At 40.8% G+C, this 14727-nt stretch overlaps 1 protein-coding gene across 8 annotated transcripts in view; it reads left to right on the plus strand.

Moving 5' to 3' along the window:
* Positions 1 to 14727, plus strand: part of Akap13 (A-kinase anchoring protein 13) — a 279187-nt gene that overhangs the window by 246475 nt on the left and 17985 nt on the right. For 6 of the 8 annotated variants that reach the window (XM_055623428.1, XM_055623430.1, XM_055623433.1 and 3 more), the window contains 8 exons: positions 2435 to 2570; positions 4336 to 4448; positions 5007 to 5159; positions 5808 to 6058; positions 7602 to 7727; positions 7835 to 7952; positions 9057 to 9305; positions 14426 to 14502. In XM_055623428.1, coding sequence (XP_055479403.1) covers positions 2435 to 2570; positions 4336 to 4448; positions 5007 to 5159; positions 5808 to 6058; positions 7602 to 7727; positions 7835 to 7952; positions 9057 to 9305; positions 14426 to 14502 — 1223 coding nt within the window. The remainder of the gene's footprint in view (positions 1 to 2434; positions 2571 to 4335; positions 4449 to 5006; positions 5160 to 5807; positions 6059 to 7601; positions 7728 to 7834; positions 7953 to 9056; positions 9306 to 14425; positions 14503 to 14727) is intronic. The other 2 variants (XM_055623429.1, XM_055623431.1) reach the window with 2 other exon arrangements.

The raw sequence follows: 14727 nt of genomic DNA on the forward strand, positions 1-14727 counted from the left end.
ACACACACACACACACACACACACACACACACACACACACACACACAAACCGAAAAACTAAATGGGGGACTGGAAGGTGACTCAGGCAGATCTGCTGCCAAGCGTGGCTACCTGATCTCCTCTGTGTGGGTTTTCTCGTGAGAGTTTCACATATATAATGTACTTTAAGTACAGTCTTCCACTAGCTTTTCTTTTCTTATGGGTTTTTTTGATACAAGGTTTCTTTGTGTAGCATTGGCTGTCTTGGACTAGCTTTATAGACCAGGCTGGCCTCGAACTCAAAGAGATCCACCTCTGCCTCTCTGCCTCAGCCTTCCCAGTACTGGGATTACAGGTGTGTACCACTGTGCCTGGATCACCAGCAGCTTTTCTTACCTTCATTCTTCCTCCTTGTTTTTACCTTATCCATCAGTAATAGTCCCACATTTTCCCTTAAGTCCCCCCTTTTTAAATTTCATATGTTAAAATATATAAGTCTGATTTTGTAGAATTATTCTGCTGAACATATGTGCTCCAATTCCAGTCATTTTCCTTCAAATAATATAATTTCATTTTTGCTTTTAGCTGCATAAAATGCCTTTTATGACATTTTCCTGTTCCATACATCCCCTGATAGACATTTTAAGCTGATTCCATAGCTTGGCTACTGTGACTAGTGCTGCAGTAAACAGTAGTATGAAGGCATCCCTATAACAGGCTTGCTTTGGGTCTTTTGGGTATGCATCCACAAGTGGTATGGCTGGATCATATGGGAATTCTATTTTTAATCTGTTTAAACTTCATACTGATTTCCATGGTGGTTGAACTGAGTTCTGTTTCTACCAGCAGTATTATACGGCTTTCTTTTTTACTTGCATCCTCACCATAATTTGTTGATTTTTCTTCTCTCCATAATAGCCACTCTAATAGGATGAGATGGAATGCTGGTATTACAGTGGTTAAGAGTACAAACTCTGGAGCTGCTGGGCGGCTCAGTGTGTAAAGTGCTTCTTAGACAAGCATAAAGACCCAAGTCTGTGTTTGGATGTGGTGCCACATGTATGAAAACCTAGGTCTGGGAAGCAGAGACAGGCAGGAACTTGCTGTCCATCCAGTCTAGCCAAGTGGTAAGGGTTCAGCGATAGACCCTCTCTCAAGAGAAAAGAAAAGAAAAGAAAAACAAAAACTAGGTGGAGCTATTGAGGAAGACAGACGATGTTCCAACATGAGCTGTCCTGGGCAAGCACACATACACACAGGAGCACGGCTGTGGGTTCACGTTGCGTGGTGTTTGTGTCTTCCGCAGCCTTTAGACACGAGGTGTTCTTTACGACAGTGAGGGCTATGCATAGCATTCTATTTCTTCTTCTCACTGATAGTTCTTCTGTGTGTGTATGTGTGTCCTTCTCCCTCTACTTCCTTTTTCTCCTTTTTTGCACTAATTCTATATGATTATTTTTGCCATTATTCATATGGTTTTCCCATCAGAATATTCTGTTTTCCTTCTAGCCTGTCTGCACCCTCACTGTAGTCTAAAAACTACTGTTTCTTCCTTTGTAATATTTCATTTGCTCACTGAACATCCTTCTGAAACACTTAGGATATGCTGTGGACTACGCTTAAGCATATTACCCAAGAGGCCTACATCTTATATGTACTCCTGCAGCAAGGGCCAGTCATATTGTAGCATACCCTATTTCTGGTGTTCTGTTGTCTAAATAAAACTTTAATTGGAAACCAGTTATTGTTTTATTATTTAATAAAGGTATCTGCAATACTGTAAAATTATACCAGCCCCCATATCTTACTTCACTTAGCTCTTGACCCTCCTGGGGATAAACAGATACAAATATTTACATCTTTGGCAGGAGCTCACTTACCAAGGAAAAATAATTTAGTGCTCATGTGCTAGTTTGATCACTTTAGACTAGAGCTTCAATTTCTTGTTTGGTCATGTTAAGGAAAAATACTCCATATGAGAATCAATAACCTGTATGATATGAAATAGGTATTTTTTTTCTGTCCATAAATTCAGGAAATTGGTCAAAATACATACTTCCAAATAATGAGTAGGGCCTAGAGAGATACTCAGTGATTAGGAGCACTTGCTGCTCTCCCAGAGGACCTGAGTTGAGTTTTCAGAGGTTCAACCTACCTAATGTTAGCTAATGCCTCCTCAAAACAAACATTTCAGACAGTCTTCTTTGTCTCTATTTTCATGATCTCTACCTACATGGTGACATGTGCCTTTAATTCCAGCACTTGAATTGATCTCTGAGTTCAAGGATAGCCAAGCAGAAAGACCTCATCTTTAAACTTAAATAATAGTAATAGTAATAAAAGAGCTTATGTATTTAAGGCATTTTGTGGTTTTGTGGCTTTTGTTTGATAAGTCAGCACTAAGGATCTGGGGTTGGAAAGGTGATGCTTGGATTAATATCCTCTTCCCTTGCAGCTTCACAGCCTAAGGAGCGCCCTAGGTCTGCAGTGCTTTTGGCTGACGAGGCCACTGCTGCACCAATATTTACTAACAGACGGTCCCAGCAGAATGTCTCCCTCTCTAAAAGTGTCTCCATACAAAACATCACTGGGTAAGTAACGATTCCACAGTTGACATCTGGGTACCATATAATAATCACTACATTTGACACACACACTTAAAGAGTGGATGTGTAAAATAATGGCTTGGCACACATTGGATGATAAGGAGGTTGGAAGTTGTGTTATTGTACTGTGTTGATACTCATGCTTATAATGCAGACTGTTTATCGGGTGTTCCATTTTCAGGCTGGATTGCTTTAGGCATTTGTGCATGATCAGCCCAGCTTTTGAAGAACCTGAGTCATGGAAAAGATTATTTAATTACGAATATTCCATTGTAACCACCTCCGTCTTCAGATGTCACACCTTTGTACCATTCAGATGAACCTGGTTGTGCTTATTTTTTTTTAATCTCCTTTCTGTTGTTACCTCTGAAGGCAGTTTATTATGGTGGTGAAGCCTGGGCCATCAGTCCAATTAGGTTCCTTCTTGCTTGTTTGCATTGAGTTCCATTTGTAGCCTCTTAAACGTTGCTAAGGCCATGGGTTGTCCAGCATTGATTGTCATGTTAGCAAAGGGCTAATTATGATGCGACTGTTTGGGATAAAATGTCCTCCTGAGTCGTCCCTACTCCCCCATTCATCAAATATCAGTCCTCCAAAATGTAGGACTTAACACCACTTACATGTCTCCTGACCTAGATTGGATCAAAAATTTTTACTAATGATGCAAAGCTTGCTTTTGTTTGTGCTTTGTCACCTCTGTGTTAGCTAATGTCTCCTCAAAACAAACATTTCAGATAGTCTTCTTTGTCTCTATTTTCATGATCTCTAAAAGTCTTCTTTTCATAGTTGTAATGTCATCAAAATCATTGGCATTGTAACTTTGAAACAGAGTTTTAAAGAAAATTTGAAGTTCAGATGAGTTTCACTAGCTGTTGTGTCATAGAACAAACATTTACTTGGTACCTACTGTGCTAGCTTGTGAGTTAAGGTTAAAAGGCCCAAAGGATGTCATTTATCAGAGTGATCAGTAACACTCTAATTTTTAAGAAAGTAATGTTGGGGCTGGAGAGGTGGCTCAGTGGTTAAGAGCACTCACTGCTCTCCCGAAGGTCCTGAGTTCAATTTCCAGCACCACATGGCAGCTCATAACTGTCTGATGCTGTTTTCTGGTGTGCAGATGTATGTGTAGACAAAGTACCCGTCTACATAAAATAAATAAGTATACTTAATAAAAAAAATAAAATAAAATAAAATAAGCCTAAAAAAAGAAAGTGATGTGTTTTTTTTTTTAAAAAGTGATTTGCAATATTTTTGAAATAAATGTATTTTACGTGTACATGTGTTTTGCCCACAAGTGTGTCTGTGCCCCTTGTGCATGCCTGTTGCTTGTGGAGGCTGGAAGAGGGTATTGGATCACCCTGGTTGTGAGCTGCCGTATTCATGCTGCGACTCAAACTCAGATCCTTTGAAAGAGCATCCAGTGCTCTTAGCTCTTAGCTGCCCAGCTCCTAAATTTAAAATTTTTTCTATATAATGTGTACATGATTTAAGGAAAGACATTTACTTTGCTGAGTACCTTTCTTTTAAGCCTCAAAAGTTGAGCTAAAATTGAATTTGCAATGATAATGCTTACTAAACTTTTTAATAATGCTTCATTTTGCTATATACCTGAGTAATTTGTCCTGAGATATCATAAAACGTCCAGCAAACTGTCATCTTAGTAGAGTTTTTTAGGAATTCACTTAAAAATGTGTGAATTAGACAGTGTGTTAGAATGAATTTGACAGTATATCCTTCTTTTTGTCTTTAGAGTTGGCAGTGATGAGAATATGTCAAACACCTGGAAATTCCTATCTCATTCAACAGACTCACTGAATAAAATCTGCAAGGTCAATGAGTCAACAGAATCACTTACTGATGAGGGTAAGGGGCAACTTTGGCTTATGTTACTAAATCTTTGTAAAGATCCAGTGCACCTCCTAGCATACTGTTACCAAGTAGCAATACCTGCTTTTCTCCCTCCCCTCCCTGGAAGGAGTCTCTAAATTGCATGTAAAGAGTCATGCACAACACATACACTGGCAGTCACTCCTGCCCTGTTGGCTTTTCGTTGAAGGAAACGTTGATGTTAATGTAGGCATTCTGTAGTGCTGATGCTTTTCTTCCTCCAGACTCTGTATCCATTCAGTTCTGTGTCTATACAATTGTAAACCTCAGGTAAACATGTACAGCACATAAAGATATCAGAACTTCAAGCTCCAACTTCACAATGGAATTGTTTCACTCTTGTTCAGTTTATGTGACGTTTATCATTCGTAAACTTGACATTGATCCTGCCTAATATTGGTTATATTCTCCTTGAGTATCCTCTACACCAGTACAGAGGATTTGTCTTTTGAACTCATTTCCTCATAGAGGAAAATCCAGAATTTTAGGGGTCAGAAACCTAAGATCCTGAGGTTGCTTTTTTTGTATTTTGAGGAGTAGGTACAGAGATGAATGAAGGACAGCTGATGGGAGACTTTGAAAGTGAGTCTAAACAGCTAGAAGCAGAGTCATGGAGCCGGACGGTTGACAGCAAGTTCCTTAAACAGCAGAAGAAAGATGTGGTCAAACGGCAGGAAGTGATTTACGGTGAGATGCTTCATTGCTTTACTTGTATTTGATGTGTACTATCCAGCTTGCATACCAGTGGGGGGTTATTGAGAGGCAGAGAAACCATTCTCTGTTGCAGAGACTGGAAAAGGAGTTACCCTGTCCAACCTGTTTAAGTGGGCGATTGTTGGGTTGTGGAGAATTAATTTTTGAATATGCAGCATCATAAAGGTTTCCTATAAAACTACTGGAGTATGGAGACATATGGCTTACGTCCTTTAGTTCATTTTGCCCTAGATGCCTCATTCTACTGTCTCTCATATCAGTCGACAGTTCAAAGCATGCAAAAAATATAAAGTCTGTGAAAGAGATGCCTTCTAAAAAACGCCTCTTAGTTCTTGAGCTATACTAGAAAGCTGAAACAGCAATCATTTCTAGGAAACAGAGCCCAGTAAATGAAAGGAACTGAATCCAATGAAGATTTCTTTGGAAACCATTTAAAACTGTCTGAATTCAATATAGCTGTCATCAGAAAATGATGTTAGGTTAGTGCAAAGGCAGAGTAAGATGAGACTGCTTAGGGGAAGACAGTTGTTTACTCAGTTTTAAAGTTTCAGTTGGACCCTAACCTAACCTTACAAGCTTAGCTGGTGATCTTTGAAAGACCCTTGATCTGTCTTCTTGTAGAGCTGATGCAGACCGAGTTACATCACATCCGCACGCTCAAGATTATGAGTGACGTGTACAGCCGGGGGATGATGACAGATCTGCTCTTTGAGCAGCAGATGGTGGAAAAGCTGTTCCCCTGTTTGGCTGAACTGATCAGTATCCACAGCCAGTTCTTTCAGAGAATCCTGGAGCGGAAGAAGGAGTCTCTGGTGGATAAAAGTGAAAAGAACTTTCTTGTCAAGAGGATAGGGGATGTGCTTGTCAATCAGGTGAGCAGCGGGAAAGCTTTTCTCATGCAGTGGGGTAGCTGGGAAGCTTTGTAATTCTGCATCCCTACTTGTATATTCAGTTCCACCATTTTTCTCTTTAGACTTAACAAATTGACTTAATCTAAATGTCGATTTCATTTTCTGTAAAGTAAGGAAAGTAGAGGTAAAGTAGCTTATGCTATTTTTAGAAGGTTAAGTGTATATATAATGAAATATATAGTAAAAAAAAATTTTAAGTCCATACAATCATCAGAAACAATCCTGTTTAAGAAATAAAAAGATATATGGCTTTCCTTGTGGCTCATCAGAAAAGGATCTTACCTATCTCAAGACCAGTTGAAGCTTAAGCAATTAATTGATCAATATGAAGTCTGAAACACTTCATAATATTTGTTACATTTGCAATATATGATTTGATTTCAGTCCCACTCCAAAGAAACTCAGCACACAAGTATTTTTATCTTTTTCAATGTATGTCATAGGTAGCTTTTGATATTTATTTTTGAAATGTTTTTGAAAAAGGAAATGTTGCTAGTAAAACCTCAGCAGATAAGAGTATCACACATATGTGACTAGATCTTTCTCCCTCACCAAATCCCTGTTTCTGTGTAGATGCCAGAGGTCTAACCCCTAGAACAGCTAAGTGAGAATTGGATTGGGGCTGAGGGCAGTACTAGGGTTTGATCCAAGGGCTTCTCAGGCATGGTAGGTCAGCATGCTACCATTGAGCCACATCCCCACCCTGTATTCACTTGTATATTGAGGCTTTCTCAGCCTCAAGGAACTGGGACTACAGGCTTGGCCAAGAACTAGAAATCTTGTCCTCCTCCAGTATCCTTGAGTCCATATCCTACCCTTGATCATTTTATTAGTGTATTCAGTCATTCTAAAAGGATTTTCTGTCTATTAAATGCCAGGGGTAGAACTGCACAGTTGAATATTATGTAGGTCTCTGCCCTAAGGAAGTGTGTAAAAACAGGTGTGATGCAGATAAATGTGTGTTCAATGTGAGATGCTTGTGTTTGGCAAATGTGGAGTGAATAGTCCTATTCAATAATGAGCCTAATGTGGAGCCCGACAAATAAAGAACCATCTTCCCCAAGACTCTCTCTTCCAAACACTGTCCGCTTCTCTCTTTCTGCCTTCAGAACTGCATAGGTATCACATCTTGGCTTCTTGTTTGTAGTTCCTTATGTTTGTACACAACTATAGTAAGCCCTTTCATGCTGGGACTGAAACGTTAGTTCTGTGGTATTCATTTGTTGTTCTGTACATGATCGGACTCCACCTTTTAGGTTAATTGGTTTGTGGTAGTAGTACTGCCTCTCCGCTGTGAGTAAAGAAACCTACACTAGAAATTCTGAGAGCACACCGTTTAACCATTTGATAAAGTGCCAAACTGTTCGCCAAAGCTGCTGTACCGTTTAATCGTGGGGGTGGGATATTATTAGGACGCATTCTTGCATTTTACAACCAGATTGGCAGCTTTCTACAAAATGATGCCCTGAATTGTGGTTTAATTTCTGTTCTCTTTCCTGGGCAGTTTTCAGGTGAGAATGCAGAGCGCTTGAAGAAGACATATGGCAAGTTCTGTGGGCAGCACAACCAGTCTGTCAACTACTTCAAAGACCTCTACACAAAGGATAAGCGTTTCCAAGCCTTTGTGAAGGTACTGAACTAAAACACAAGCGTCCCCATTATGGTCAAAACTACACTCTGTCTTGGCTAGAGCCACCTCCTCACTTAGTGACTAACAATTTATTCACTCCCTTGCAGAAGAAGATGAGCAGCTCAGTAGTAAGAAGGCTCGGAATTCCAGAGTGCATATTACTTGTAACTCAGAGGATCACTAAGTACCCAGTTTTATTCCAAAGGATACTGCAATGTACCAAAGGTGAGTCTCCTTGGAAATTTGGATCTAGATAGCCCTGGAAACCACTATAGCAGAGCTCTGTCATAATCAGCAGGCCTACCAGAGTTTCTGCATTTATCTCAGTGGTTTTATTTACTTACTCATCATTCATTCATTTATGGGCACAGGTTCTCACTTTGGCCCAGACTAGCCTCAAATTCACAGCAATTCTTCCTTCACACCTCCAAAAAGTGCTTAGATTACAGGTGTGAGATAGCATCTGTAGTTTACTTGAAAACACCTTTTCATGGCTGTTTATTTTATTGCCATTTTTAGTTTTTTAAGACCGTGTTTCACTGTGTAGTGCAGTCTAGTCTCAAACCCATGATTTTCCCACTCAGCCTCTCAAGTGCTGAGATTATAGGGAAACAAAAACTCCAACTTTAAGGCTGCTAGGACTTAGAGCAGATTCAAGTCTGACTTGGGCAGCCAGTGAGGCCCTGTGTTGAGGCAAAAACTGAGAAACACCTGGAAACAAATTACTGCTAGAGTGTTCCTGGTTATGTACAAGCCCTGGACTTGCTTTCTGGAATACCAACTTGGAATGTGAAATTACTACAGTTGGGGTAGATAGATGATATCAAGCAGGGACCATCTGTTGGTTCTGTTAAAAGGTTAAGTGCCCTGAGCACTAGTTCTGGTAGTGCTAGTTGGACGTGGTCAGCAGTTCCCATCATTTCTTCCTGTAAGTGCTAAAATTGTTACTCTGCCTCATTTAATAAACATGTAGTGGTTTCTATCAGCTAATGCTTTTAATGTAAGCAGTTACATTAAAAGTTATGAGGCAATAACATTAAAGAGTAGTTAAAGATAACTGAGGAGCTGGTTACTCACCTTTGCTGCTCTCTGTCTAAAACATCAGTGTCTTTTATTTTGGAGCATATAATTGCATATCATCCACAGTGCTGAGAACTTCTAATGTCCTTTGGAATTAAACTTAGAGCAGCAGGAAAAGTAGCATGTGACTTGGTGCATTGGCCCCAATGTGAAAGTGTAACAGTAAGGGGACTGTGGTGGTGTAGACTCCCCCCTTCTGCGCTTGTGTGCAAGGAGCCATTAAAAGTAGAATTGGTCTTTTCTCCCAAGACAATGAAGTAGAACAGGAAGACCTAACTCAGTCCTTGAGCCTGGTAAAGGATGTGATTGGAGCTGTGGACAGCAAAGTGGCAAGTTATGAGAAGAAAGTACGTCTCGGTGAGATTTACACGAAGACTGATAGCAAGTCGATCATGCGGATGAAAAGTGGGCAGATGTTTGCCAAGGAGGATTTGAAACGGAAGAAGCTGGTGCGGGATGGGAGTGTGTTTCTGAAGAGCACAACTGGAAGGTTGAAAGGTAAGATTGCTTCCATGTCTGTGTGCCTGGGGAGAACAGGAAAAATCCAGATTCTTCTGTACTTCACCAACAGGTTTCTTCTTAGATAGCCATATCCAGACATTACCTGGGCAACAGCCATTTAATAATATGTCGGAAAGACTCGTTTCAGACAGCTTACAAAGGAAGGCCTATGAAGGACTTTGCAGCCAGTCCTGAAGATACCTGATAAAACAGGGTCAGATGAAAGGGGAGGAGGTCCTCCCCAATCAGTGGACTTGGAAAGGGGCAGGGAGGAGATGAGTGAGGGGGGGAGGGCTTGGGAAGGAATAAGGGAGTGGGATACAGCTGGGATACAGAGTTAATAAAATGTAACTAATAATAAAAAAAAAAAAGGAAGGCCTATGAAATGTGGCAATAAGGAACAGTACACTTAGGAAAACTGGCCAAGTGTGAGTTTTAAAACAAAGGATCAGATTAATACATACAGCAGACTATTGGGGAAGACATATTCCCCCAGAGAGGTACTAAATGGCTACTGTGGGATTGGAGTCGGTGGCAGAATTGTGAGTCAGGGGCTGTGAACCTATGAGGTTGACAATTTTTCATTTCCAAAAGACCTTCTGAGACCTTAGAGAAAGGCAAGAATAACATTTCATTATTACTTCATGATATTAGTGTCTTTCATTTTTCTCTAAAACAGAGTACATCATTAAAGATTTACTCATTCATTTTTATGAGTTCTCACATTTCATCAGTCACCTCCAATAATTTAAGGAAGTTAAGAGATTATTTTTTTAACTCTCATCAGTACATCTCACTTTTATGAAAATGGTGAGTTTCACCAAACCTTTACTGGATAGGCACCCTGTGTATGTGAGCTCTAAGTTTCCAACAGCTTCAGGTATTCCTGCCACAGTCCTGGATTCAGTGAGCTGAGGATACCGAGCATGCCACGGTTGCACTATTGTCCCAGTAGCATGCTGATCACAGAAAGAATGTTTCCTTCCCTGTCTCAGCGAAGGGATGATGCCTATAGGTGTCGCTGTCAGAGCATTCAGGCGCCCTTAGCATAGCTTTAACATGCTTAGAACATAGTTCCTGCCGGGCAGCTGCCCTCCAGCATGCAAGAAGGAGGTACTTGTTCTTCTGTGTGGTGGGCACTAGAATAAAGAGGAAGGAGCTAAGCCTTGAAGAATGAAGAGAAAGGTGTTGGTGGAGTCAGGAAAGCATGGAATTGGGAGGGCCTGGGAAAATTACATCTTTAGGACTCCCAGACGACTTCAGGAAGTGACAGGAGATAAGAAACTGCTGGGATCCAACTGCCAAGGTATGCCACATACTGAGGAGTTGGTGCTTAATACTTTTGCTGGTTGTGGGGCATGGAATTGTTCACATTGAAAGAATTTCACATGAAATAGATGTTTTGTGTTTGGGGGTTTTGTTGTTGTTTTGTTTTTCCAGACAGGGTTTTTCTGTGTAGCCTTGTATCCTTCACTGCCCTGGACTCACTTTATAGACCAGGCTGGCCTCAAAGTCACAGAGATTCACCTACCTCTGCCTCAAAGAGTATTGGGATCACTGGCATGCACTACCACGCCCACCTGTCTTTGTTTTGTTTTGTTTTGTTTTTAACATAACTGGGAGTGGTGCAGCGTATATCAGAAGTGACAGAGGCATTTGGAACTGGTGAGGGATTTCAGAAAGCATTGACCAGTGCCTGTACAGCAGTGAAGATGTGAAAAAGAAGCATGGGTAATTTTTAACGTGTCCCTTGCCAGTAGTCAGCAGTATTTCAGATACGCTGTGGTGAGCTTGAATTAAGCCCTTCCTTCCTTTCAGCCTTACTATACTGTGGTGGTCTGGGGCAGTGGCCCTTAGCCCTTTTCACTCTGTACTCTGAGGCCATCTTTCAAGCAGGCTGTCAGTTCAGAAATACCTGTCCTTGTCCTGAGGACCCAGATTTGCTAGAACTGCTGTTGCCTAAAGCCAGCACTTCATACTTTTCCTTTACATGACAGTTTATTCCCAAAATAAAAACAAATAGGTTCCAGCTGTTGGAATAAAGTTGTGGCTAAACCAGTAGAAGAATAGGTTTCTGGCTTGAAATGCCTGCATTGGGGAGAATGAGTTGAGTTTTAGTCATTTTCACATCCCAATAAACATGTGCCAAAAACAGCCAGTACTGTATTGGAGGGGTGGAATTGTTTTTCTCTGATCCATAACACTGGTCATATAAACCTCAGGATCCAACAAAGTTGAAAATTATGCTTTTAGACCTTATTTTTGGCAGATACCTGAATTATTTTAAAGTAAAACTTTAAATAATAACTTTAAAATAATAACTTATCAGAACTCATGATAGTGCAGGGAAAATTAGAAGGTGAAACAACTGCGTAAATCAGCCCCCACTGTTTCCCAAGGAGCCCTGTGAGGCTCTACTTTCCAGGGGAAAACCGAGTAAGGGTCAGCCTGGCAGTTCTCACCAGGTGGCCAGGACACGTGCGCTGTCCCTGTGTTTGCCTAAAAGATTGTTAGTCAAATCAGGAGTTGTCTGTCTTTATCTTTGTTTTGTTTCTTTCTTTCTTTTTTTTTTAAGCTCCTGGCTCCAATTAGAGATGTTGAATTGTTTGTTTTGTTCCATTTCGGGGATGGTGGTAGAACCAGGATCTGCTTGAGTGTTAGACACCACTGAACTACACACTAGCCTGTTGTGTGTAGTTTTGTTTTTGTGTGTATTTTTGTGTATTTTGTTTTGTTTTACCAAAACGGGGTTTCTCTGTATAGCCCTGGCTGTCCTGGAACTCACTCTATGTATCAGTCTGGCCTCAAACTCCGAGAGCTCTGCCTGCCTTTGCCCCCTGAGTGCTGGGATTAAAGGAGCACACAACGACTGCCCACCTCGTATGTGTCATAGTTAATATTCCGCAATTAGCCATAAGTTCAGACAAAACAGGGATTCTTTTGCTAAATTAGTCTTTTTAACATATGAAACAATGGGTTTCATTATGATATTTTAGTATACAATACATGGTTGGTTCACTCCTCCACTACCTCCTTCTGGTCCTCTTCTTGCCCCAAATAGTCCTCCTTCAGTTTTCATGTTACATATGAATAGTTAGTTCAGTTTAAATCTGCATATGAGAGGAAACATGGCATTATGTCTTTCTTACCTCCCCCATTACATTCTTTTTTCCACACTTGGTTTTGCTTTAATGGGCTGGAAGAGAGCCGACTACCAGCTGTAGAAGCTGAACTCACTTCTCCCTATGAAGCTAGAGTATGTCCGTGTGAGTGTTATGGTTGTTTCCTTTCTGTTGCTGTGGTTAGCAACGCTTACAAAAAGCAGCTTACTGTGCAGGAAAGAGTTTTATTACACTTCCATGTCACAGGACATCTTTGAGGTACATAAGGAAGGGAACTTAAGCAAGAACCAGGAGAAACACTTGTCTTGCTTATGGGCCCCTGCTTAGCTAGCTTTGTTACATAGCCCAGGATCACCTAGAAAATGCCACTACCTAAAGTGGGCTGAAGCCTCCCGAAGTAATAACAAAGCACTCCGCCACAGACGTGGCCACAGGTGTCTTTGATCTAGGCAGTTTCTCAGTGGAGACTTTCCTCTCGGATGACTCTAGACTGTGTCAAGGACAGTTTAAGCTATCTGGGGTGGGGTGGGATGGGTGAGGGAGTGCTAGTCTTTTGCTTATAATGTCTCTGGCCTGTTTTAGAAGGGCAGCAGGTAAGGGAATCTCAGATATCCCAGGCTAGTCACAAACTCAGCTGAGGGTCACCTTGAACTGATCCTATCACTCAACCTACCAAGTGCTAGGATTACAGGTGTGTACCACCACACCGTATTTTATGCAGTGCTGGGGATTAAAACCAGGTCTTTATGTGTGTGAGGGGAAAGGCTGTGTTTTATCATACTTAAGTCACTTGTGGGCACTTTTCCTGGCAATTACTATAGTGAGAAATTGGGAGAGCTTACAAACTGTGGCCGTGAATGTAGCGCAGGTAGAGTGCTTACCCAGCACGCACAGAACTAGGGATTTCTTCTCCAACACTAGTGGGTGGTGAGGAGAATGAAAAATATTTCATGGAATATGTTGCTAAAGGTTGTTTGTGATTTATCATTGGTTGAAGTTAACCTTTATACTTAAAGCTTTCTTTTCAGTACAGAGTAATGGCTTAGTTGGTTACTCACCTTTTGGGTGGCTTTCTGTCATGTAGTAAGTCCTGAATTCAGATCTCCAGAACGGATAGAGAAGCCAGGTGCAGTCATGCATTCCTATAACCTGGATGAGAAGAGCCCCAGTTAGAGACAGGGAGGATCCCCACAGCTCACTGACTGTCCAATCCAGCCAGAAATTACAAGTACCAGCCAGTAAGTGGGAGAGGGGGACAGAAAACCTGTTTTAGAAATAAGGTAAAGAGAGTAATGGAGGAAAAGACCCAAAGTCAACTTCTAGAAGACACACAAGTTCATGCACACATGCATGCATACGCATGAACGTGCACACACACGCACACACACGCACACACACACAGTGCAATACAGGATGTGTCTTTTCAGGATTGAGCAGTGAACCTTTTCTGAGATAAGGTTATGATGTGCCTAAAATGCATCTAGGATAAAAGAAATTATTGGCTTTGGCAGTCACTTTTTATATGTTTGAAATCTCTGTTTTGTGGGTCAAGTAATGTCCCTCAGAACATCCCAGGAAAGGTGGAGCTGAAAGTGACACATTGACTTACAAAGTGTGAGTTACTCATTTCTCCTTGTAGCAACATCATAAAGGACCTATTTTGGATCTGGAATTTACATTTCGTCCTCGTGTTTCTAAGTGAGAAATCTGGGGTTTCGGTGTATTTAATACTTCTTTTATACTTACTGCTGAAAATAACATTTGTCATAAGATTTGTAAAATGCTAGATAGTATAGTACATTAAAGATAACAAAATAAGTTCAAATACTTTAAAAATAGAATAAAGTGCCTCTAAAACCTACTGACCAGCTCTGAATCCTACAGAGTTACATAACCATTGGGGTGGGGAGGACTGGGGGTGATCTCAGGTACAGTTACTATGCATTACTGAACCTGATTTTATAAAAAGCTTGTCTTTCTCTTTCTACTTTTCAGAGGTTCAAGCAGTTCTCCTCACTGACATTTTAGTTTTCCTTCAAGAAAAAGACCAGAAATATGTATTTGCATCATTGGTAAGCTGAGTTGTTACTCTCTTCTGTTTGAAATGTCATGTTAAGACTAGCTAGGTTAGGTATAAAGTGTGACCAACTAGCATTATTATGTCTGCTGTATGGCTGTAGCTCACCTGTCCACTGAAAACCACTAACTGACGACTTGAAGTAATTTCTTACATTCCCTTTGATATTCTTTTGTGTGTGTGTGTGTGTGTGTGTGTGTGTGTGTGTGTGTGTGTGTGT

This window comes from Psammomys obesus, unplaced genomic scaffold, assembly GCF_907164565.1.
Source record: "Psammomys obesus unplaced genomic scaffold, mPsaObe1.curated_primary_1811, whole genome shotgun sequence".
NCBI lineage: Eukaryota > Metazoa > Chordata > Mammalia > Rodentia > Muridae > Psammomys > Psammomys obesus.